The 26,016-nt window shown below is 39.6% G+C and overlaps 1 protein-coding gene across 1 annotated transcript in view; it reads right to left on the reverse strand.

Moving 5' to 3' along the window:
• lrp1bb (low density lipoprotein receptor-related protein 1Bb) overlaps positions 1–26,016 on the reverse strand; it is a 169,522-nt gene that overhangs the window by 45,434 nt on the left and 98,072 nt on the right. Inside the window, exons 36-55 of the mRNA XM_054615828.1 lie at positions 23,617–23,751; positions 23,197–23,326; positions 22,453–22,579; positions 22,140–22,291; positions 21,339–21,463; positions 20,799–21,170; positions 17,913–18,102; positions 15,197–15,401; positions 12,612–12,804; positions 10,391–10,516; positions 9,194–9,322; positions 8,879–8,998; positions 8,096–8,209; positions 7,739–7,888; positions 7,377–7,499; positions 3,983–4,102; positions 2,953–3,081; positions 2,356–2,478; positions 1,063–1,203; positions 635–822 (exon numbers count right to left, since the gene is read on the reverse strand). Coding sequence (XP_054471803.1) covers positions 635–822; positions 1,063–1,203; positions 2,356–2,478; positions 2,953–3,081; positions 3,983–4,102; positions 7,377–7,499; positions 7,739–7,888; positions 8,096–8,209; positions 8,879–8,998; positions 9,194–9,322; positions 10,391–10,516; positions 12,612–12,804; positions 15,197–15,401; positions 17,913–18,102; positions 20,799–21,170; positions 21,339–21,463; positions 22,140–22,291; positions 22,453–22,579; positions 23,197–23,326; positions 23,617–23,751 — 3,092 coding nt within the window. The remainder of the gene's footprint in view (positions 1–634; positions 823–1,062; positions 1,204–2,355; positions 2,479–2,952; positions 3,082–3,982; positions 4,103–7,376; positions 7,500–7,738; positions 7,889–8,095; positions 8,210–8,878; positions 8,999–9,193; positions 9,323–10,390; positions 10,517–12,611; positions 12,805–15,196; positions 15,402–17,912; positions 18,103–20,798; positions 21,171–21,338; positions 21,464–22,139; positions 22,292–22,452; positions 22,580–23,196; positions 23,327–23,616; positions 23,752–26,016) is intronic.

Consider the following 26,016-nt stretch of genomic DNA (forward strand, 5'->3'; position numbering starts at 1 on the left):
AACTGGATTCAACCCTGAGTGTTGTTAGAAACTCTCCTCACAGCATTCAAGGTGACTCAAAAAGTGTGTATGCAACAACCCATTTTATCTGTTTAATTATGTGCAATGTGAGGGTCAATTCATTTTTTGGTCATTAATCATCCACATTGTTAGAATCCAGTTTCTACTTTTCAACTGCTACTAATGAAGCTACAGCTAGAAAACTGTAGGTCAAGCCTATGAATTAAAATGTGTGAATGTTAAGTGTTAGCTTTGATTCATATTTACAAATGAGCATTCAGTGCAGTGGGTTCACTGAGTTCGCTTTAGCACCAAACAACAGTGACTAGGTTGTTCTAGATACGTTTGTATTTAGTTGCCAAACGTTCCGGGGGTTTGCTGTTGTGTTTGCTTTCAGTTTGTGTTTCTTGCAGACTAACACATGTATAACGTGTTTTTTACTGTAATGTCGCAAGATGTTTGAGAGAAAAATGTTTTTCAATTTTAATGACAAAAAAAGATGGTACTATCTCCATCTGGTTTAAGCTCATACTGAATGAACAAGGTTTTATGGACTGACTGTAGCCAGCAAATGATTCTGAAGAGGGGTGCAGCTCCAAGCTACTGAAGCCTGACTAGTCCACTGGTCACTAACCTTGAATCCCACAGGAAGATCTTGGCAGTCCTGCGTGCACCCGCTGACTCTGCGGTTCAAGCATTCGTTCACATCACAGTTCTTCTCATCTGACCGGTCTCCACAATCATCTCTCCCATCACAGAGATTCCCATCAGAGATGCAGCGTCCGTTGGAGCACATGAAGAAGGAGCCATTGCACAAGCTTCCTGGAAAAAAAAAAAGACATGACTGTCACTGGCACGACGCCTTTTTAATTTTCTCGACAAAGTTGGGGAATGTCTTTGACCTGACAATGGATCTCGACAGATTAATTCCTTTCAAGATATCTCTCCTGGTTGTAGCGCCTTTTGTTTCCGCCATATGTCGCCGCCAGTTTCCCCATGTGAGCGATGCATCTGGTGACACTGATGAAGAGATTCCAGTAGCGAGCCAAACAGCAGTCTTACCTGCAGCCAGACATTTGAGGTTGAGAGGTAGTTCGTCAGAATGGTCGGGACAGTCTGCATAGCCGTCACACTCCCACTGAGAGCTGAGAAGACACCGTCCATCCCCGCAGCGAAACTCCTCTGATCCACAGGAGCGAAAGACTGAAGAAAGAGAGAGACATTTTTTTCATCAAGTTACACTTGAGCTCAGCGGTGACACGGCTTTAGTTTGTGGGTGGAATTATAACAGAATTAAGTGCAAATTGTGAAAAATAAAGCTTCCTACGGCCATTGTTCATATTTTAAATGAAGCACCCTCATAGTTATAGTGTGTATAAAATCATTCCTGATTTAACAAATCAAGCCATCTGGAGGCTTAATGGTGTGCACGGCGGCATTGGCCAATATTTCAATAATAAAGGATTCATCAGCACCAGTCATAGCAAATCAAGGCTGTGACAGAGAATTTCCTCTAGTTGAGACACCAAAAATTGTATATACCTGAAAAAAACCTGGGTGTCCATTTGTTTATAAGTATCATAGTATTGAATAAAAAATAAGAACTAAATACCAGATACTCAGGCAAGACCAGAAAAACATGGCATAATCTATAAAAAGCCAGTTTAAGCATTTTAATGTTCAAAATCTTAAAAGTATAATAATATTTATCGATATAAACAATAATAAACCCATTACATAGATTATATCCGTTCTATTGTTACAAACAATGATACTGTAACTCGTAATCTTAGATAGAAAACAGGCTCAGGTACAGGGAATGTAGTGAGTATATAAACCCCGTCTGAGAATACAAGACACCCCCCACCCAGTTTAACACTGTTAGCATTGTATATTTTACATGATATAATCCATAATATATATATATATATATGATATATATATCATATATCATGTTCTAAATATCAACAATATCGTCAATACCAGTACATCACGACACTGATAATATTTACTTAGTTGTTTGTTGCTATATTAATGCTCTGAATTTAGAATTTGGCACATCTAACTGGATTTTATTCAGGGCTCCATTTGCTTGCATGGTGAATTTAACTTTTATTCACTTCAACTTCATTCCTTTAAATGCCTGTCTACTACCATGGAGAACCCCTAGTCTTAAAATGTACAAAGTTCAAATAGTATATGTAAGAAATGACAAACAAGTTCATCATCGCTCCGTTAGAAATTGTTGTTTTTTTCAACTTGCCTAGAGCAGCTTTCAGTCAGGAAATATTCATGTAATAAAGGTGAACACTTTGGTGAATATTAAGAGCAAGAGAGCAAGAAAAATCTACTTGCCACATTCCACTGACTCATCAGACCCGTCTCCACAGTCGTCATCATGGTCGCAGACGAATCTCTGGGGGATGCATGCTTTGTTGCGGCAGTGAAACGAGCTGTCATCACATGTGTTGTTGGGTGCTAATGCATGAAAAAAATGGTCGATTCAAAAGTTAACCAATGGATGGACATGTTTCCTAAACATTGCATGGCATATAATAAGTGGAAAACATTAACATAATTCTATTTTTTTTCCGGTGTTTGGTCGGCTTGAATCAAAGTAAGACAGGTGAGGTTTGAATGGTCAAGAATTATTTGGTGGAAGGCAATCCAGATTACACCACTTAGAGAAGAATACAATGGTGCAAAAAAAAGTCTATTGTCCGCTCCTTCCCACTATATGCTTGTTTTCTTTTTATATGCTTAAAATAAACTTTGCAAAAGGGATTTACAGTAGGTGTTTACTGGGTTTCACGTTCTATGCCAATTGTTTAATACAATGAAATCTAAAATGCTACAAAAGTGTCAACAAGCAATCATTTTTTAATTCTGGGTTTACATAAAGTTTCTTTTAGAATTTCAGGGAGCTATTCAATGTGTTGAAACAGTGTTTACCACAGCCAGCTGCAGAAAGCTCATCACTCCCATCAGGGCAGTCCCTCTCACCATCACAAAGCCAGCGTTTCGGAACACAGGCATACGACCCCGGGCAGCTGAACAGCCCTGGAGCACATGTCACTGAGCCTGAGAGGAAAACAGGACCACATGCTTCCATTTTCAAAAGCCAGAGAAAACAATGGGTCAAATGCACCACAAAGGAGAGTGAGTAAACGGGACACGCTGAACTAAAGCAGGTGCATTTTGTTTTGTTAGGATGGTACCTTCTGATTCCAATAAATTAAAGCTCTTGTTCTGGCCTTTAATGGAAATATTGGACTATATTACAACTCAAAGACTTCATTTTCTGGTTATGGTTTTGAACTGATACCCCTTTATTACATAAATAAACTCTTAATTTTCTGTGTGCAGCAGTTTTCCTTATGCAAGCTAACACATTATGACAGTGCTGTTGTGAAAAAGGATTATATACTGGGATTCTGTGTGTCAGCAGTACTCTCCTTTATCTTAGGGCTGCCCTTTAAGGCAAATGAGAGCAGCAGAAAGGCTGCAATGAGAAACAAAGGTAAATACAGAAGATCAATTAGGCATGTATAGCTAAAATACATATCTTGTTTTTTGACGAGAATTGTGTCTGGGAAACCTTTGGGCCATTTCATGATTATTTCCTCGACACTCCATTACAATCCAATTATACTACCCATGTTCACAGCAATTCTTGTCTCTTTATTGCGGTTGGATTCTTTTTATTTTATTCCACAATGCATTACACACACACAGCTCATTTGCCCATTGAAAAAGCCGTGCCTCTTGGGCCCCAGTGATGAAAAATCTATTTGCCTCAGTGCCCACTCGAATAGTCAGAAATGCCTGCGGTCTCATTTGTTGTCTCATTAAGATTGTTTCATTCTGTCCATTCATTTCCAGCTCTGCTAGGGGAAACACATGGAGCTGTCACGCGCAATCTAGCGGATGTGACCTTTTACACCAACAGCAGATTCCTCATGACATCTGAAAGGGCACTAACCACAGATCTGCACGCTCTCGTCAAGGCCGTCCTCACAGTCGTTCTCTCCATCACACAGCCATTGTTTGGCTATGCACTTGTTCTTTGAGCAGGCAAACTGGTTCCACAAGCACGACGAGTCTGCAGAGGGCAGTGGCAAACGAGTTTCAATGCTATGAATCAAACATAGTGAGGAGGAAACAACAACAAAAGTGGCGTACCCTATAGAAAGGGCAGATTGATTTTTATCAGAACACAACAAGTGGGCTGGCTATTATGTTTTTTCTGCTTAGCAGCAAACAAGAGTGTAGTCGCCACTAATAATTTCCATTTCTCTCACAGAAGAAAGACATTTTGATGAATGCTTCCGGTTTAGTGCAGGGAATTAAAAACATCAACTGAACCCAAAAACAAATGTCTGGATTGAATATCTTATCAATATCAAAGCACTTAAGTCCTAATTATTCTTTTTATTAACTAGGCTGATGTGGGTTAGAAGAAACAGTTGGATGTCAGCTAAGAGAGCACTCTGCTGATCACTCTGTAAAAGCTATTGTGTGAAATGTGGATATATTCATAATCTGTGCTGACTGCGGGTCACTGAGCCACCCACTATCCCTGGGGAGTCGTTCTGAGGTCTCTTTCCCTCAGATGTCAGGTCTGACAAACTCTGCCAGGGCTTTGATGAGATGTTGAGAGAAGAAAGAGGGGGGGTGTGCTCCAGGTCATTTCACAGTACAAGGAATTAGGATGGGGTGGGGGGGTAGGGATGATGGAGTGTTTCTCACACTGCGTTGGTGTCCTTCCTGTCAGACTTAGTACATCACAGCGGCTTTACGTGCCTTGATACGAAGATGTAAGATGAAGAAAAGATAAACATTAAATGGGCGAAATCTGGAAATCACGATTATCCCAGACTTTCTGAAGGTGATACTAAATTTGCACTTCAAATGCTGCTTTCAAGTGTGTAACAAAATAGCAGGTCTGCAGCAAATTAAATGTATCAAAGAAAGTCTTTAATGTCTTATTTTCAACAGTGTTTCACACAGTTGAAAGCGCATTATGCATTGTGAAGTGACAAATGACTGTTTCATCTAATCAGCTGTGGAATTTGAAATTTCTGAAATGTAATGACATTTTCCTGAAACCACTTTGACTTTGCAGTCAGATTATCAGTGGCTGGAGCTTTTTATATGGTAATTAACTGAGAGGAATGGGAATATTGTCTATTTGTCCTGAAAAGCTATTCAGAATGTCTCAAAGAATCGTGGCATAATTCATATCTGCTCTGATATAAGCGCGTTTGAAGCATGGAATGTTATCATTTCACACAGGCACAAATGACATTTTATATAAAGGAATGGAAAGGCTGTTCATGTGTTATGCATCTCTCTCACAACATTCATGGCCAAGTTACAAAATAAATCAGATAACTCGAAGAGCATTAAATATGCAAACTGGATTGCACTGACTGCCTTCCTCTATCTGCTGCGAGTGCAATGTGAACAAAGGTACTGGTTAATTATCCAGGAAGAGCAAAGCAGACAAGTAAGAGATCAGCAACATTTTAGTCAAACACTCTCAAAGGCAAAGACATCCGAGATCTATGGTCGGATTTTATGTGTGTTATTCTTCTTGAACTAAGTCCCTGATGTCATCAGTCCCAAACAACAGTCTGCTTTAAAGGCTAACAGAAGAGCTAATCACTAGTATAGAGAGTAGAAAAGAAAAACAGTTGAAGGGGGATGCAACAAAAAATCCTCAATGTTCTTCATTGAGTGAGAGGAATCTGAGATGTTTGTCGGCGATAATTGCAAATTGCAATAGCTAAATCTCTCTTAGCTCACAGAGAATGCAATACCAGGTCTGTACACAGATGACAGCACTGACTTCTTACTCTTTAATAGGCTAGACCAGGGGTCGGGACCCACAGAGAGGTCACAGGAGATTTAATTGCGGGTCGCCCAAAAAAAATTATTAAAAAAATAAAATAATGAATGAATTTCGTCGATAGTCTTTTAACATTTATATCTGCAGTACACATTCAAGCCACACGAGGGAGCGTGAATGTTTTCATTGTTCTAATAATTGTAGTCTACCTATGACATTGAATATAATATGAAAGGCTAGCTATTGTTCTGTTTCTTTCCTGATGAGAGGTCATGAAAATGATTAAATATCCTGTTAACTCTGCCTAAACACGTTTGGTCTCAATTGTTTTTTCAATAACACATACATAAAGTGAAGTTGTGATTCATCAAACGTATGTCTCATAAATGGCGGGTTTACCTTTTGAAGATGATATAAGGCGATTTGGAAATGGCAGTTAGAATGGGCAGGAATGTTACGCACAATTTGCTCTTCTCATGATGTATAGACGAGGCCTGTTGTGAATTGGATCACGTCGGCTGTTATTTTTTAAAAGTGTTGTTTCGGAATAACAGTTTGGAAAAACACAGAGCTAGAACATTACAGACTACGCACTAGATAAGCATAACAATAGGCTGACAACTCAAATACAGACAACAAGTGTTTTGACAATGTGGACTACTCCATCAGAACCAATTACCTTGTGCATGAATGTGACGGTGATGAAGCTTAACAGCTACTCTGAATAACTATGACCAATAAAGCACCCAGTCCATTGTGCTTTGGTGCCAAAAGCAATAACAGTTATGTGTGCAAGCTATTGGTTTAGGGGGCAAATCATATTAATCCATTACATGACTTAATTATGTTTCCCCCTGTTTAATTGGACCGATCGTGACTGTCCCAGTAAGCTCTGCATACATTTGCACAGATCAAAGCATAGGTAAGAACAGTCTTGCTGCCTCCGGTGAAGGAAGTAGAGGAGTGGTATTGTAATGTGTAATCCTTTCACATGTCCCTGTTATCTGTTGAACCCACACTTCCGTCTTTGGTATAACTTATAACTTAATTATATGTTATATAATTAACTGAAACACAGGAAGTGCTGTATATCATGATCTAAAACGAGAAGCGGAAGAAAAAAACGTGTCCTCAACAGCTCCACTGTCTAGTCAGGGTGGGAAATTAGACTTTCAAACATGAAGCAACACCCACTTGAAAAATCCCAAACACATAAAAAGGGGGAGGCAAAACAAAGTGAAAAGAAATTGCCTTATGGCATGATATACAATTGTCTCATGTCTTTCTGTCTATTCCTTTCATATTGTATGTAATCTGTGTTGCAGGCCCGGCCTCTATTCAAAATGACAAAAGCAATACAACAAATAGCTTCTTGTTAATGAAAAATAAATAGCCGTTCCAACTGCCCACTGTGTTGTGTACAGCAAACAAATACCTCATCTATTTCTACCGGTTAGAGAACAAAACATCATTTGAGTTCATTGTGTAGAAGCGCTCCCATGAGAGGTAAGATATGTTGGTTTACCGCACTGGAACTCGTCCGCTCCGTCCTCACAGTCCTTCTGGCCGTCGCAGAGCCACACGCTGGAGATGCAGTTCCCACTCGGACAAGCAAAGTGGCCTTCCTCGCACTTCTGCCCATGGGAAACTGGGAGGAACAACACAACCAAGTCAGACTTCTGGGCTTTACCAATTATTAAGGCCATTATCTTTTCCTAAGCTCTCTCTGAATATCTTATACCGCTGTCATAATCACCTCTGAAAACGAGATCTGTTTTAAGTCTTTTCTAATTGAAGCAGGCTTCCTTAATCTGTCCCTGAATGCAAACGCAATATAGTGCATCACTCTATGTGTGTGTGTGTGTGTGTGTGTGTGTGTGTGCTCACCCTGGCAGTTGGTCTCGTCAGCATAGTCTCCGCAGTCGTTTGCACCATCACAGATCCATGTTGGGTGGATGCAAAGGGAAGTGGAGTTGCACCCGATGAAATCTTTTTCCATCACCCCCAGCTTGTAAAAGTGAGAGCAGTCGGTGTGGTCTGAATACAAAACACAGCACCACAATAATTGTCTTGTCACAATGGAAGTAATGGGGGAGGAATGGGTGAGATGGGCAATCTTTCATGTGATCCAAGAGATGAGCACAGATTGAAGTTACTGGATCCATCTGATCCATAGGTAGAGCTGTGTGTTTTCATTTTTATTTTACCTTAATTACCATGGAAATCAAAGGCTAAAGGACTTACTGCAGCTTTTTTCATCCGAAGCATCGGCACAGTCTATGACCTGGTTACACCAGGCTGAGCTGGGTACACAGCTTCCATCCTTGCACGATGATTCTGATGAGCCACACGTGACATCTGGGGGAGAGAATTTGCATTTCAAAAAGGGTAATGGAAACAGCACTCAGAGGCAGTACAGGTACAGCTGACAACAATACTCAGAACATCTTTCTGGGGGAGGTGGAAATGTGTCCCAGTTGCAAACTGGCGGATAATAATATAATAATTACATTTTCTAATGGCAATAGAGAATGTTATTGTTGATGTCAAATTAAAAGAAAGAAAATGTAGAGCTGAAGATGACACCATAGTGGAATAAACTCCCTGAAACGCCAGACTGCTAAATTGGAAGGTCCACATTAATTAAGAGAACACCTTGTGGGCTCAATCAGCTTTGCCACGGTATTAAAAGTTATAAACCTTGATATTATCCGACTTTAGTCCAATTACAGCAAGGGAATGAACAGTGCTGTTTCATTGACATTTCTTTTCACCATCAAGGTCAAAACAAAATCAGTCTGGCCATATTGACAAGACGCAACATATTGCCTGGGCAGCTTTTAAGGGTGGCGGTTCATAGCCTCTTTGAATTTGTGCACTCTTTATGATCTTGGGGCTCATTAGACAGTGAAGGCTTAGCACAGCATGTGGCCTCGCATGCCGTATTAATATAAGCATTAGTGCCGCTGGATCCTGCCCTCAGAGGCAGCACGGATTGAAACAGGAGATCAAACGGCTGCGACTCACTGCTGCAGAAAGCTTCGTCAGAGTTATCCCCACAGTCATCGATCCTGTCGCAAAAACGGCTGTTGGCTACACACCGTCGGTTGTAGCATGGTCTGAAACCCTTCCGACAGCTCCTGTTGTCTGAGCACAGTGAAATTCAGAAATAATTAGATATGACACAATGCTTGCCACTTTCCAGTACCACAATTTGTTAATTTGGCATCAATCAACTTTCAGCTATTTCTCCAAGAATACTTAATCAAACCAACATATTTTTCTGATACTCCACATTCTTTTCTGAATCTGCTTCAGACAAGTTGTGAGGTGTTTTCTTACCACAGTATTGCATCTTCTCATCGGATTTGTCTTTGCAGTGGGCGACTCCATCACACGTTAGCTGGTAGTTTATGCACTCGCCGTTCCCACACTCAAATTCAGCGTGGATGTTGCAGGAGGAATTTTCTGCTGCAGAGGAAGACAATGAGGGTGACGAACTATGACTGTCAAAATCTCAAACAAACTTCGTAAATACAGGTTAACCCAGAGGCAACATTTCACTGCCTACTGTAGAGAACTCCACATTTATCCAGTTTCGGGTCATCATTTGTAAATGTCATAACTGCATTCAACAACCCCATTACCCTTATAGGCTACTTCAGCTTGAAGAGCAATTTCTGGCTGTCAAATCCTGGCATATTCTGATATTCAGTTGAATAGCATATTCTCATTCCATCGAGTACACTGATTTAATAATACATGACAACATTGTACTTTGAGTGATTCCAGACAGCCGTGAATTCAAATTCCAACAATAAATACATTCTTCGACTTTGACCAAGCTCTGTCTCAGCTCTGCTTCCTGCAGTTTCACGATCTAAAAAATAAGAAACGTCTTGCCCTAGTAATGAGCGGAATCTGGACGTGTGGAAGAAAAAGCCTGTCGTCCTCTACCGTGACATCCAGGCTACCATCCAGCTCTTCTGATTCACTTGCCATGTTTAGTCTGGCCAAGCCTCCCTTGTTTGAACAGCTCCTCCCACCTTATGGTCTATCCTCACATAGCATTTCAAATTCAAACAGCAATCTGTCAAATTAGAAAGCCAGACACCATAGAAATGCGTTCGTCTTTTGACTCCAAGCGGGTAACTGTGACACCCAATACTTTCAAGTTTGTTTTCTGCTATCTGCTGGCAAATGACATCATTAGCGTTATATTCCTGAGCGCTATTGACTATGACTACGGAAATCATTACAAACTTAATGCCTAGGCAAAGAGGAGGAGACAACTTTTTGTTCCTGACAGTTCATGTTTTCCTGTTTGTGTTGTTGTTATACTCAAAGAAATCAATTCAAAGATATCAAAGGTTCATGTAAAACAGCACAAACAAGAGCTTAACCTGAGTGTGGACAGAAGCCAGGTTAAACTATGCATCTAAATGTATCCATAAAGAGTGCCAATCAATATCTGGTACTGAGAATGTTCCAAGGGTTAGCACCCGTGGTATAAATGAATCTAAAGTTGTCATGACTTACACACGCATCTGTTGTCGTCTAACAGCACACGTTCTCCACGGCAGGTGCAGTTGACCCTCCCATACGGTGTCAGGAGACAAAGGTCACCGCATCCTCCGTTCATGTGTCGGCATGGGGAGAGCTCACCTTCAATAACAATCAAAAAGAATCGATTGAGCGGTCAGAAGCAGCCGAAGGAAAAATCTCCCCTTGGGCACAGTCTGTTAGATGTCATCAGTCTAAGAAGCTCAATCAATTCATGGAGTTATCTCCTGAGCCGTCCTTGTCTCCTGTATTATTAGTGATATCCAAATAAATCTTAAAAAATATCTTTGCCACATAATTTGGATTCTCTGTGCCTACCATAGGTTGGTTAATTAAGAAAGGAGCGCTTTTACAAAACCTAATCATTAATGTTAATGCATGAGATAGCTGAAATAGATTTTTTCCTATAAAATTCAATAGCAGCAGAGATGGAACAGTCTTGATGTGATGTGCTATTGCAAAAGGTTGTTTGTTATCACAGACATCAGCAGGACTAAAAAAGTACACCACTAAACCAAACATAGGCAGATGAATCATGAATTCAAAAACAAATTTCAAGGACAGGTATTTTTATTTATCCATTTTTTATATTAATCATGGATCTGATTTAATTGTGAAATGCTGCCCCTTCAACTTTGTTTTCATTTAAAGGCTGTTCTGTTGTTAAAGGCTCCCACTATCCTACAGGTAGCAAATGTATTACAATATTTGGTCCTTCTCTGCCTGCGGTGCTATGTGGAAAAGCTTTGTGTGGCTTCGTGGGGATCATGTATTGCATTAAGTCGCATGACCAAACTGCAGACATAAAAAAACGTAGCAAAGACGCTTAGCAACAAGAGACATAGTATCACGAGCAAGCGTTCAGAGACATGCGTGTCCGTTGGAGACCCTCTGTTATTGCCTGCCCTCCAGCCATGAGTATTTTATTCATGAGGAAAGAAACCGTTCCTCTGTTCTGCAACTCAGGTAAACCATTTGCATGATTGTTTATATTCAGGGTATTCATGACAAGGGAAATGCAAGAGGTTAACAATACACAGACCGAAAATGTATGAACAATGTACTGATTATCAGATCATCCATTGTTGGTCACTGCACATTATGCTGTAGACTTGCAGCTGTGCCCATGCAGGTCATGGGATTATTTTTCTCATGACGAGATAAACGAGGAACAGCGTGGCTCTAGGCATCTGAGTCAAACAAGTGGGACACGTTTAAGCCCACTTCCCTTTGTCCTACTTGGAAATAAAACTTTTTACGACACTTTAGAGACTCCCTTTACAACGTAGGCTACTTTTTTTTAAAATGAATTACCTCTGAAACTTAAGTTTCTAGCAATTCTAAATAAGACTATGTTCATTTGTCATACCTGCTGTTTTTTACATCACAATGAAATGCATTTTTTAAATATTTGCTTTTAATTAGTACAGCCTATACTATATACAAGTTGTCAGATAATATCCGCCAATGTACTTTTACTCATCTTTAACAAGAAAGATTTTTGTTCAACGGTATGCAAATAAAGATCATATAAATATCGTGCCTCAATGTATATCACTGTGAGAAATTTCCCCCAAAAACTAAAAAACAAATATCATCTTAAATTTGGTTGTCAGATTTCTTCATTTGAGTTTAGAGTTTATTGTCTATTAACCGGAACGCTGCACTATAAACTGCACCAGTTAAGCTAAAAGCTCATTTCCATATGTCGTCCCTGGACGGAGGCCACCAGTGATGAGATAACAGTCAATTGTGGTGAAGTAAAACACTTAAATTACACTTTGAAAATGTTGACATTGGGGTTGGCCTAAAATAACCACAATCAGTCTGGCTTTATTACTTCCGCCATTGCAAAAATATGAAAGCTATTGGGAAAGGAAACTGTTTGCATGCCTCAAAAACCAAACTTAAACACAAGTACATTCATACTGTAGGAGTAGCACAGCTAAGCACATTTTCCTCTAATATTCTCACGTTGCTAAAGTTCAAAGTCCATACAGCAACATATTTATTTTGGTCTATTGTCCTAAACTACACTAACCTAATGAATATGCACATGCTTACAGTAACTTCCTGCCCATAAGCACGCATCATCACCCAGGCATCTGCAAACACATACTACACAAACATTTGCAGATGCAACACAGCATCCAATGGTCATTAAATTAAACTCATCCCCAGGTGTTCAAATACTCACAGTTGTTAGTGTCCCTGGCCACAGCTATAATTCCCATTGGTTGATGAGGTATGTCCGCTCGAAGCACCTTGGTGTCACCGCCCGTGTACTTGTTTGATCGCAGCACAGACCTGCGGGCCCAGTCTGACCAGTAGATGAAATCTGCATATATGGCGAGCCCGTAGAAGTTCCCAGGTCCTGAATTAACTATGACCTAACAAATTGCAGAGCAAGGGACTCATGTTAGAGCGAGTTTCCATCAGGCTTTTCAGATTTAAGGCCGATACTCTGAAATGCCACTCTGTTACTAACACGTTAACTTATGCCAGAATAGATGATACAGCAATAACAACAGATTTCATATATTTCATACAGTCAATATGTGCTCTGCAGATCTGTATGGGAAAAGCATTGGCAAAATTTTGAGTGAAACTTTAGGAAAAAAAAGGCGGAATGATTATGTTTTGACTCATTAATCAACACATCACCCCCGCTGCCCACATGGCTGCTTAACCCAGATGTTGGGGGAGTAAATGACAGTGTCATTGGCAGGGAGGCAGGAATCCATCAGATGCCTCCTGGTGGGACTCTCCAGGTTTGTGGGGGGGATAAGGGCCACCAGCGGCTCTGTAGTCTCAGACATTAGTGGGGCAGGCTTGTAAGCAGCATCACATTAGCCTTGTGCCATACTGGGATTAATAGGACAGGTGTTGATTAAAGGAGCCCAGCATGTGGAAGCAACAACTGGCCATCAGGCAAGTGAGAGACAGAAAAAGAGGTAGAGTGAGAAAAGAGAGGGAAAGATAGAACGGCAGATGGGGTTGGATGGAACATATTGATGTGAAATTAGATTTGGGAAACATTAAGTTTACAGCCAGCTACATATTACTTTGGCGCTGAACCTGTGTTTTGGGTAAATGTGAACATATTCTAGACATTTGCATTATTCTTTCACTCTTCAGCAATGTTGAAATAAGGTATTTCAATGCCATCGCCAGCAAACTCCAAACTGATAACCTCAATGTCCCTTCCTTTACACGGAAACATAATCATAACCAGAGATTACACCACTGACATTGAACTCAAATGACACTAATCATTCCCAGGCAGCTCTAAATTAATATTTAATCTATTCATGGTAAAAAAGAGCTTTATTTTCCTTCTAAACATGCCGATATCTTTCCTTATAATGCACACCGCTGCCCTTTGTGAAGCACTGTATTCATAAACAACATGGGTCTCAACTCTCCAAATGGCACGTGGGAGTGAGCCCTGCCACATCTCTTGTTATTTTCTGCCGCCAACCACACTGTCAGCATGTAATGGCAATGCTGCAGAGAAGAGGGGGAGCTGGGCCCTCGAGGGCACTCCACCACCATCCAAGTCTACATTCATATGACTCAATACAAAATTACTGTTCTATAATGGATTTTATTGCATCCAATCTAGGGCCAAACCCATTTTTATTTTATTTTTTATTACAAAATGAAACTTTGCAGCCATTGGCAATTTTACAAATTCAAATCCCACTTGAGTGACAAGGAGCCTTAAGCTTCCATCTCCACAGTAAGTTCTTGCATTTATTGGATGGGTGTTAAGATTTTCCCAATCGCAGTTTGGATAAGTGCTGAAGTTGACAATCAGCTACCTCTGTTTAATTTACACTTTTTAATTGGAATGGTGAATTTGCACCCAGAGCGGTCTCACTGCAAAGCCTTCATTAGCAGGACTCCACTGCAGCAAGGGCAGGTGGGACCCAAAGGTGAGGACTTTCTGAGCTGTGTGACCCGGCTCAGCAAGCATATGGATAACTAATTGAGATGGGCCAAGGTGCTGAGCAGGCTAAAACTAAAATCTATAGCAAAAAAAAGTCAATTTTGTACTGTAACCTTTTTTTTGTCAACCTATTTATAATATTAAATTCATCCAGCTATGACTTTATACATTATACTTGTACCTTTTCATGGACAAAATCGGAAATCCCCTTACTGAGCTCCTCTACTTTAACAGGGAATGGCTTCTGTGATTAAGGAAACCATCTGCCCCCTCAGAGCTGAAATATCAGAAAGAACATCAAGAGGTATGTCTGATTCTATCTGCTGTATAGGGGATCATGTTTCAGGAGATCAATAGGGATGGGAGATCAAATGGAAGATAAAAAATGTTTCATTTCAGGAGAAAAAGTCAAATCAATCTGACACCCTTTTTTGTTGTCTAATGAAACTCCGTCACTGAGAGTTATCTGGAAAATACAATCTAACTAGTCAGCCACTGGGTCAATTTCATAAAAAACATTCTTTAACGCATTTGTAGTTGGGTTGTTACAGCACATGTTGCACCATAATGTCCCAGGTTCAATTCCAGCCTTTCTTGCATGTCATACCCCTCATGTTATCCACATGTCCAGTGTCTGTCTCTGTTTCTAAAACTGTCAAATCAAAAGGCAAAAATGCCCCAAAAAAAGAAAACAAAGCTTTGATTCATGAGAATTTTAAAGGGGATACAAAGGATACAAAAAGGGTGGAATTTCAATAAAAAACCCTGATAATGACAGAGGGGAAAAAAATATAATGCAATTTTATGCTTTACCTTATTTTCATACTTACATATCTACTAGAACCATCGTAGTCACATCTCTCAATTTTGCCGAGGCTTCCATCTGAAAAGTAGAGCTTCTCTGCTTTGTGGTCAATCGTCAGTCCATTGGGCGTCAGGATATCAGAACCGATGATAATCCTCATGTTCTTGCCTGTTAAGGTGGATCTCATGATGCTGGGTTTTTGCTCATTCCAGTTGGTCCAAAACATCAGGCTAACATGTGAAAGGACAACCAAACAAAACATGTTATTACTAGTGAGCAGTCTTTTCATTTGCAATTTAGCAAAAGCAAGTGGCTTCATCTTAATGTGAAGATATCATCAGAGACTTTCTCCCTCTCCAAAAGAAGCACTACTTCACCTTGGTACTTCTATGAATTAACACCACCTGAGCAAAAACCACAAAATAAATATGTTCAGTCTAAAATTAAATCAGGGAGCAGGAATGATGGCTTTTTATAAGAGCTGCTAAACCAACATGTCAACCAGGGAACTCTCTACCATGATGGCATAACAAACCCTAATGGACAGGAAATGTTTCTCCCCTGAATTCGATTGCTGGGGGGTTTATGCAGGTGTGTCCGTCAGTTATCAACATGTTCCCAAGACCTCCGTTGCCTCTCATCAGCTTCCCCTTTTTGCCCTGAAGGAGCTCATCACTGATAAGGTGTAGCTCAGTTTCTATTTGAGAACACAGATTAGCATCACACATTGTGAGATAGAAGTCATTTATTCATATTCCCTTGTGTGAGGACTTCTAAGAATATGAAAAACACAGATGATAGCAACGGAGTAAATAAATGAAAGATTTATATCTTAGTTTATATGGGTTTGCAAGATGGATGGTTTTAAATCCACAGCGATGCAGATAAACAATGGAAGAAAGAGGTGGATTTGTTTCAAATTGTATAAAAAAAACTTTTCAGCTCCTGGGTTCTCACTTCAAACTATGATGAAGTCATGGAAGTCCACTCTAGTGTGATAATAAGGACTATGGTCAGAAGTCACAACCAGGGTCTGCTAATTAATCTCTTGAGTTTGTATTTTAATTATCAGACAGTGCTTCTGGGTTGGGATGGATATTGTGCCAAATTGCCAACCAAGGATATAGTCTGAGGTCAAGAAATTAATTAAGTTGGTACAACAGGAGGAGCAAGATACTGCTCATTCTTTTCAGACTGTTCACAGAAACATTTTTATATTCATGAATATGCATGTGTTAAATCTGAACAGTATGTGACAGGAAGACTTTTTTAACAACAGACATCACCTTTTCTGAGTGTTTTCTTTTTACAGGCGCACAAATTGAACTGTTAAATCAGGTAATCAGTTTATGGGTAAAGCTCAGAACAGATAAAAACACTTACATCTGAAGTGTGAAAATGTAAACCAAAATACATTCTTTGTCTCAGACCTATTGCTACAAAGTTTGGCTCTGAATAAGGCTATAAAGTCGCCCAAATTATTGTTGACAAGCAGATATAATCACATTTGCAGCAAATACTATACATAGGGGCTATAAATAGATACACATTAGCATTCACAAACATAGGATTTATTCTAGTTTAAACCTTGGCAGCAACCTTCTGTATGAAGTGTAATTTATCAATAGGCTTTCAAGGAAGTTCTGAGAGCAATGTGTATACTCAAATCTAACTGTATCTTTGGGAGAAAGACAGACCTGATTTATTGAATGACAGAATTCTGTAATGTCTTCTGGACCATAAAGATACTGAAGATCAAAAGCAATATATAATTTGGTGTCATCAGCATAGTGAGGTTTCTGAAACTCCAATGTAAACCACCCCCAAAATAAATAAATGCATCGAACAACTGACGTAGTTTAAATAGCTAGATAGTCCACACAGAGTGGGCAGAAGAGGGTGTTGGGTCAAACAAACACAATACTTTCTTTTGGTAGGAGACCTCTGCCCGTGCAAAATTGTATATAAACTTAGACATATTGTCTCATAAGTCACATGACTCAAGTGAGTCACTGCTAACGTCATTCGTTTGTCACGTCATTAAACACTTGGTAGTCATGCGAGTCATTAGTCAGGTTAACATCAACAGCGGCCTTTTCCTAAACCTAACTAAGTGGTTTTGTTGCATTAACCTTATTTACTGTCAACATTGTAATGTATTTTGTAAAGACACTATGCATTCCACTCCCACGTTCAAAACTTACACGAGAGGAGTACCTTGAGCATCATAGTTTGAAGCCACTGACCAAGTGTTGTTATTTGACAAGAGGGAAGAGGGAATGTGTTGGTCATGTTGCAATTTACATCCATGTCCTTCAAAAATGTCTTCATTTAAGAATTTACTCTATAAGACATTTATTAGAAATCGTCATAATTGGCACATTTATTCTTGAGTAATTGCCCAAAACTTGTTTATTTGAGTTAACAGTGATCTATGACCACTCAATTCGAAACAGTTCAACCTTGAATGCATGTTGACATTTTTTACGTTTGTTTTTTTATGCAATATCGCATTCACAAGAATGGGAAAGACAGGTCACAGTGACCTTGACCTTTGACCGCCAAAGCTAATCAATTCAACCGTAAGTTCAAGTTGCAGTCGGCTGTTGCAGCTGCAGAGGCATAAAAACGTTGACAGTGAGGGAGTTTAGGTCAAGACTTTTTGGGATTAATTGACCGCTCCAATAATTTGGAGAGAGAGTGATAGCAAGAGAGTTTATAGATTTAGAAGAGCTACTGACTTTTGACACTCATCCAGAGCCAGGACATGTGGATGGTCGTCCTCTGAGAGAGTGACCACGGCCTGTCGACTGAAGGCCCCAACACGATTCTGGTCCACAGTTTGTCTGGTGATGGTGGAAGTAGTGGAGCTGGTCCAGTACAACGTGTCCCAGGCTTGGTGGTAGGCCAGTCCCTCGACTGAACCCACATCTAATAATAATAACAAACACATAAGACCTCTGCTCAAGTTCCAAACAAAGTAAATTAATTCAGACACCACATCTTGCATGATTGAAAACACTGGCCTGGAAAAAGAAGCTCATGTTTAAAGCTGCATTTGGAAAATCATAAATGTTGAATGTCTATCTGTCTTATCAGTCTAGAACTAATGGCTGCACAAAGTGTACGACATCCCTTGCAAGTAAAAATATTCTTAGCTCAGAGTAAGAAACCATCTGAAATGTTTTTTTAGCAAAACACATAACATAATTTGATTTTTGTTTTATAAATGTGTGTTCTGGGGAGCACATATTGATATCATGTAGTGTGGCCTTTGGGTAATGAAATCAACCCAAATTAAAACAATTTATCTGCCACTGTCATCTGGGGCCATTACACTGTAAAGTTGCCTATTGCAGATTTAGGTAAAAGTATTAACTTTGCTTGTAACAGATGGCATGTTCCAATTGTGTTAAAATTGGGATTATGTTTCCTTGGTGATTGACAGGGAAACGACTTCATGCCTCACTACATTCGACAGACAGCTATTTGTTGATGGAACAGTCACTCAGCAACTGAATATGTTTTCACTGAGAACCAATTTCCTAAACAGAGACAATGATAAGGTCCTTGCAGCCTCCCAGGTCGGGTACAATAATGTGACTGACAGGGAGGAGACCCTCAGAGAAAGACAGGGATCACAGACAGAAAAATTGCCCATATCCATGTTTGATCATGTTAAGTAGATTACATTTTTTGTTGCTATAATTTCAAAAATGTGCTATTGAATGTGACCGTTTATGCAATATTAAAACAATATTGCACAAGTGTCAATTTTGAATATGTAAGATCAGAATAACTGCAGTAATACTGTGTCACTGAGTTTTCACGTACTCATGTACATGATTATGATGACTGCTTCCCATGGACCACTTTAGGGTATTTTTTGAAGCTTCTGAATAGTGAATTCTTTCCATTATGCAATGGGAGACTAAAATTATGAAAACTTGTTTGGGGGAACAAACTGTACACATTATAGCAGCAAAAACATTTTTTTTACACCATGCAAAAAGCAAAAGAAAATGTCAAACCAGTACAAGAGCAAAAAAAATGTCCTTCTGAGTACAATAGAAAGTTGAAAAAATCATATAAATCTGCTGAAAGAAGCATTAAATTTCCCTGGAAAGAGGAAATGTAATTCTTCACCTTACTTACCCTGATAGAGCCCATTTTTTAAATTTCAATAAAGCCATGCTAAGCCACTGGTCCCTAAAATCAGATATTACATAGTAGTTTTCAGGGCTTTGGAACCTCACCTGCATGAATTAGGTTCTTTGTGTGTGTCATCTGTGAATGCAGCCCCCAATTTGTCTTAATGGTGAACATTTGGCCAATGCTAGAGATTTTGTATGTGTCCCCTTATCTAAAACCCATAAACTGTACTCCAAAATAAGACACTACCTGAGTCAGCCGATCACTAATTAATAGTTTGCAATAAAAGGCGTCTGGCAGTTTGGAGTTTCTCAAAAATTGTTGGCCGAGCTAGGGAGTAATTAATGGGGGACATGGAGTTTAATTAGGGAAATATGGATGATTAACATGTTCACCCTCCCTCAATGACGGGATGCAGGCAGAATCTTTTTGAGGAAATTAGAAAAGATCTAGCTTTCACCTACAGTGCAGGAGAAGCTGTATCACACCAAATAAGCTCATTTGAAACAAGGAATACCGTGGTATCCTAACACCTTATATGAACTACATGGGTTTGTTTTATTATGGATTCAGGCCTTTAAATTGTACTTAAATTAATTATTTTCACCGCTTTGATTTTGCATTTCGCAACGTGAAAGCGTGAAGGACACTTACAGATCACAACGGAGGGTTCTTATTAACGCTTGTTAATTTCTGCAAGATAAATAAATAAGCAGAAAGCTCCCTCGGCAGGGGTGTGGGAGATGGCTCGGTGGGGGGAGGGGGTGGGGGTGGGATCACTCTGCCAGTCTCCCAGTGTGAGGGGTGGGTGGTAAAGGTGCTGAGCTCTGCTCCCAGTAGAAACTTCACAATATGGCATGCTAGCGGAGCAGAACAGAGGGTTTTGCTGTTCATCTGACTCCAGTCAAGCTTATCAAGACAGGACTGACTGGGATTTAGAGAAGGAATAGAGAAGGATTGGTTCCATCATTCAATCTTTGACAGTCAGTAAGCAGAAACCTTTCAAACATAGGTATTATACCCTACTGATTTAGTATTAAAGGCTCTTTTCAGAGGAGTACTGGTGATAAAAAAAGGGGTGGCTGGGAGTGGGTATGTCAATATAAATGCTACGATAATGATTAGAACGGAACTAATTATAACACCATATCTGCACCATTGATGTGATGAGTGTTGCACATCACAATATGCAAACAATGCACAATCAATGTAGTTATATATAAGTCAAAAGAATACAGACTTGTAAATGTGAATGTAAAATGTGCTTCTGGTACAATACACAAGCTTAAAGCGCACATGTTACATGGCAATTCAAATCTTCAGAGAGCACATATTGATTTAAATTTGTAAAATACTTGTATTTGCAGTCCAACCTTGCAACCAGGACAACAGTACTACAGTAGTGTAAGAAGTGTATATCATTGGTGGGGATGTTGGAAATAATGAAAAAAACTGTGGGATTGTGAAAAACTTACTTTCAGCAATAACAGATCTCCCTGTCCAGTCATCGTTAATCATCTGGATGTTTCCGAAATGGACGTCACTGAAAAAGATGCGGTTGGTCCGAGCTGTCTTCTGACTGTAGTCAAAGGCCAGGGCTATGACATTCTTGAAAAAAGCAGGGTTTTCAAAAGGCTGGACAGGTGAGTTGAGGTCACTCTCATCAGAAAGGTGGATGCTTTTCAGTATGGTCCTCTCAGAGAAGAGCAGATAACCTTCATATCGCTCACAGGCAAAGCCGTCTTCTGCCAAGCGACCGTGGGCGCAGGAGCAAGTCCGGCGACCACTACCCAGGTGGAAGCACAGCTGCTGGCAGCCTCCGTTACTCCTAGCACATGGGTTTGTGCCTTCAAAACACCAACAAACACTTGCTCAGTTATTGATTTGTTTCAGTTTCTTACCCCTTGCAATCATGTTTTAACTGCACATGTCTTTACATCAAAGTCTAGTGAAAAACTGCAGAAGTAAGAATCATTGCGTAAATCAAGACAAGACTTGTAAGTTAGAACCTTTACCTTTTTCTCTGCCTCTATTGAAGACTGTCACATCCTTTAAATTCACTCCCAGACCACTCCTCATGGTAACAGCCTCACTGGTGTCAGCTTTTAAGCCACGTCGGATGGAACCGTTGGAGTGAGCCCTGAAGTACAGCAATAAATGAGAGGTTTCAGAGAATGAAGCATACTGCATTATGACTTTTCACCAAGTGCAAGTTAATGACAAAGTCAGTTAGATATAAAGACTGATCCTTTATTTGACAATATTAAAGCTAAATCAAAGACTGCAGTCAGCCAAGCCTGACATAAAATTCAAGTTGTTGATGATCAAAACAAAACGAATTAACAGCTTCTTTCAACTGTGGGCCTTGAGGTATAGGGATGGGGAGAGAAAGAGATAATTGATCTTTAACTCATGGAAGAAAGGTTAAAAACATGTAAAATAGACAAAAGAGACACGCAATTAATTCTTTTAACAACCACGTGTTAAACAATAGTTTAAGACCTGTCTCAGTGCGTTGCTCCAAAGAACTGCAGGTCTATGAAAATGTATAAAGCAACACATTTTATGAAAAGAAAAAAGGCTTCATCAAATTTAACTGTGCACTTGGATTTACAAACGGCGAGGAAGTATTCTCCCTTGATGATGACAGTGAATTCTACCTAGAGTATTTAAAAAATAGGCAGTGAACGCCACTATGAGGAACTGCTGATCTTAATATCTCCCGAAACCTTTGAAGGGAAGGCTTTTTGTTAGGTTAGTATTGTGGGCTTTGCGGGGCCCTGCATGTGTGTGCATTTATGTAAATAATAAATTACCTGTCAGACCAGTAGATGTAAGGCCCAAACACGGCCACTGAGAACAGGTCTACGTTGGCCACGGATAGTACAATCTCCCGGCTCTCACCTGTCTCAAGGTTGATCCTCTCGATCTTATCTGTGCGAGCGTCGCACCAGTATAATGTATTTTCCTGGAAGGTAATTTTAAAATGCATATCACAAACTGAACCTCTTAGTCAGAGTCATATTTATGCCACAAAAGAGATGAGGTATGAAGTACAGTATTACGTAGCAGTGCAGGGGAGAGGAAGAAGCACGGTGATAGTGTTTGTGCATCTGTGTGCAACTTTACCTCGTAGTCGATAGAAATTCCATTGGGCCACATGATGCCTGAGTTGACTAAGGTCACCTGGTCTGAACCGTCCAGACGAGAGCGGCCGATGCAGGGGTTCTGGCCCCATTCAGTCCAGAAGAGATACCTGGCGGGCAGAGTAGCATCACACAAACACACTGATTTCTGTACATATAAAAATAAGTAATACAATAAAGAAATATCTTATTCTGTTGGCAAATATTAACAAAGTCTTTCTGCAATGTTCTTGTAAATTTATTGGGCCGTGGTATTACAAACATTTCTAATGGGGGAGATTATTTAAAATTGAATGATAAACTTTCCCATTTCAGATGAGAGTAACTGGAAATACTACATACAATAACAGCAAATATTTGCACTATAATAATGAAAATAATTAATTTAAACAAAAATACGTTACAACATTTCGAACTAAAAAGATAAGACACAAAATGCATTAAATATTTTGCCAAAAAGAGCCTCTCAAAAGGAAGTTCTACTGTGACATCAATTGTCCATCTACATTTGCCATCAAAAAGCTTTATGACATCAATAACCAGTGTCCGTGGTGATTACCTGGTTTGGTTTCCCAGTTTCTGAAGGCAAATATAAGCATAGTGTCTGACTACAATAAATGTTTTTTGAAACCATTGCACCACTGCTAATAGGGCTGCTACTGATTACAGCAAATGATGCTCTCAAATAGTGAAAACACAGAAATGCAAACACAAAGACATGGCCTACCCCTTCTGTGGATGTACAGCGATGGCCCTAGGCTGATCAAGTCCTTCAGATATGACCACTGAGCGGAATGCACCATTCAGCCGGGAGATTTCTATGAGATTGAAACCATGGTCCGTCCAATACAGGTTTCCTGAACAAAACAATAGCCAGGTGTAAATGCAGCATTGGTTTATTGATCCTAATGGACACAAGGTACAGGAGAAGGTCCCCTAATAAACAATTAATAACTAATCCTGCACACGCATTTGCCCTGTGATTTATTTTATGTGGAGGATACCCAACACTGAAATTAAGGCTTACTGTGTTTTCAAGCATTTCAAAACAAAACACCTTAACCAAAGTGAGAATCTTCACCAATCAATACCAACTTGACAGCCTGGGATAATAAACTCCTAGTGCCTGGGGAGTGACGCCACTAACCAGCGATCCAGTCGACAGCGATGCCTTCCACACGGCTGATGCCGGTAGTAATGATGTCTTCCCTCCAAGTCTGATCACGTTTGGCCCGGGATATTCTGTTCAGGCCCATGTCTGTCCAGTACACCGTGTCATTTCCTGCAAAACATACAATAGAGTTAATGACAAGAGAAAATTGGATGATCAATGCGGCTGCCACAAAAGTATTTATGCCCTCAAACAAAGCAGCTCATGAAACTACATTTTATTGCAGCACGGCCCATTTCACCAAATATTGTGTGGGCCTATAAAAGTACGATGGCAAAAAATACCCACACAGTTCATCCACAAGCTCTTTGTTTACATACAGCGCCTGAACAGCAAACGCAAGTGTCAGCCAAAATTTTACAGGGCAGTTTATAGCTTCATACAAAACATGGTGTTGCTAAAACTGTTATCGACCCTTTGTGATTTCACAGCCTCATCGCATAGGCATATAAAATAGCATTTAATGTAATATGATGCAGTCTTCAAGTGCATCTCCGTGCATGCCTGTCAGTTTGGCTCTGTACAGGTTGTTAGGAGGTTAGGTGTTGTAACATGTTTATCTGCACTTTCTTGTTCCTGCTGCCTCCACACGCTGTTAACACGTAGCACACATATGACAGAATACAGCTGCGGGGCTTTCATCTGTTCTGCCTCAGCAGCCTGGCTTCTGTAATGACAAGTCAACGATGTACGTGAGCTATCAGCTGCTGCTCTTGGATGGGCTTAGTACTCCATGAAAGAGAAATAGTCTATATAGATAGTCTCAGTCGAGTAAAGTGTAGTAGTTGCATGTGATGAATTTATTTAATTACAGTAGGCTTATACAGACCTAGGAGTTGATTTATAGAGACTACCCACATTTCTGTCATTCATTATCTCTAATTATTTATGCATTCTTTGCAGTTGAGATAATTGAATATAGTGGCTCTGTGAGGTTGTATTTACGTAGGCACAGCATCGCTTTTGGCTAGCATCAGCTCGTTAACATGCTCACAATGTCAATGCTAACATGTTGATGTTAAGTAAGGAGGAGGTTATCAGACAAATGAACTTCTGTTCACAGGTTATGTCATTTCATCTAGTGTCATTGCATTGAAAAACAATATTTATAGACATTTAAAAAACAATGTCCCAGTAACTCAATATCATATTTATTGTGGACAGTGTTCTGGTACTGTTTCCTCTCTTTATCAGATCATAGTCTGTAGTAAAAAAAAAAGTCCCCAGTGACAGGGGAGATCTGTCAATCTCTGACTCTGCCACAGTCAGTGAGTTGGGAAAATGAAATCACTTTCTGCGACGTATTGCTACAATTACATTTTCTGCTTTCCTTTTTTCCCCAAACATACATGGGAAAGTCATAGATCACGCGTGGAATCACCCACAAGAATTGTTACAAATCCTTATTATATGAACCTGTGTGTGTGTGGTTTGTTTATGTTTTCAGTTGTGTGTATGCAATTTCCTTTACACAGCTTTTGTTATCATGCTTCAGTGGCAACCTATTACATATATATGGAACGCTAGCGGCCTATAGTATATTCATAGCATTTGTTGGTGTAATAAATCTATCATTTCTATCATATATATAATGTGGAAGGAAGCATGGATGTAACAAATGACAGCACAAGCTACTGGGTTCATGTTTTGTAATGCACGTAACATAACCTTCATTTGATGCAATATCCTGGGAATTGCTTTGTATTAGGATTGTGAGGAAATAGTTATTCATGCTGAGGTTCCCATGTAATGTGATTTTTTTGTACTCTTTCATCTATGCTGCACTCCACAAGCCCATAGACCATTATTCATAAGGTTTGAGCCCATTATAACAAAATCCTTTCCCCCGTTCCTTGTTTTAAGATTGAGAAGGAAAGGTTTGTACTGTAGTAAATAAAGGAGGGAAAGAATGGCATGTATAATATAATGCTAATTAGTAAATTGAGTAACAATTAACTAGTAACTCAATTATTGTTTCCTTTGGAGTACTGCACTTATGTTACGTATAAACAAATACACGTATATATATATATATTAAAATGCTGGTACATATAAGTCCCAAACTAAATTTAATGAATCCTGCTGTTATGTATGTATGAGTGTTAACATGTATGGGCAGCCATAGAAGCAATTGTCATCAATTTTCTCTCCACTTGACATTATGAAGCCCCCTACAGAGCAGCTCACCAGGAGTGATTCCACATCCCAGACACTGAAGGGGGGCGAGACCATGGCAACATGGGTCTTAAACCTTATTATCCAGTTGAAGTATGGTGTGTGTAGTCACTGTGAAATTCTCTAATAAATAATAATAATAATAATAATAATAATAATAATAATAATAATGATAAAAAATACTTTATTATCATTTTTTTA

This window comes from Anoplopoma fimbria, chromosome 16 (genome assembly GCF_027596085.1).
Source record: "Anoplopoma fimbria isolate UVic2021 breed Golden Eagle Sablefish chromosome 16, Afim_UVic_2022, whole genome shotgun sequence".
Lineage (NCBI taxonomy): Eukaryota > Metazoa > Chordata > Actinopteri > Perciformes > Anoplopomatidae > Anoplopoma > Anoplopoma fimbria.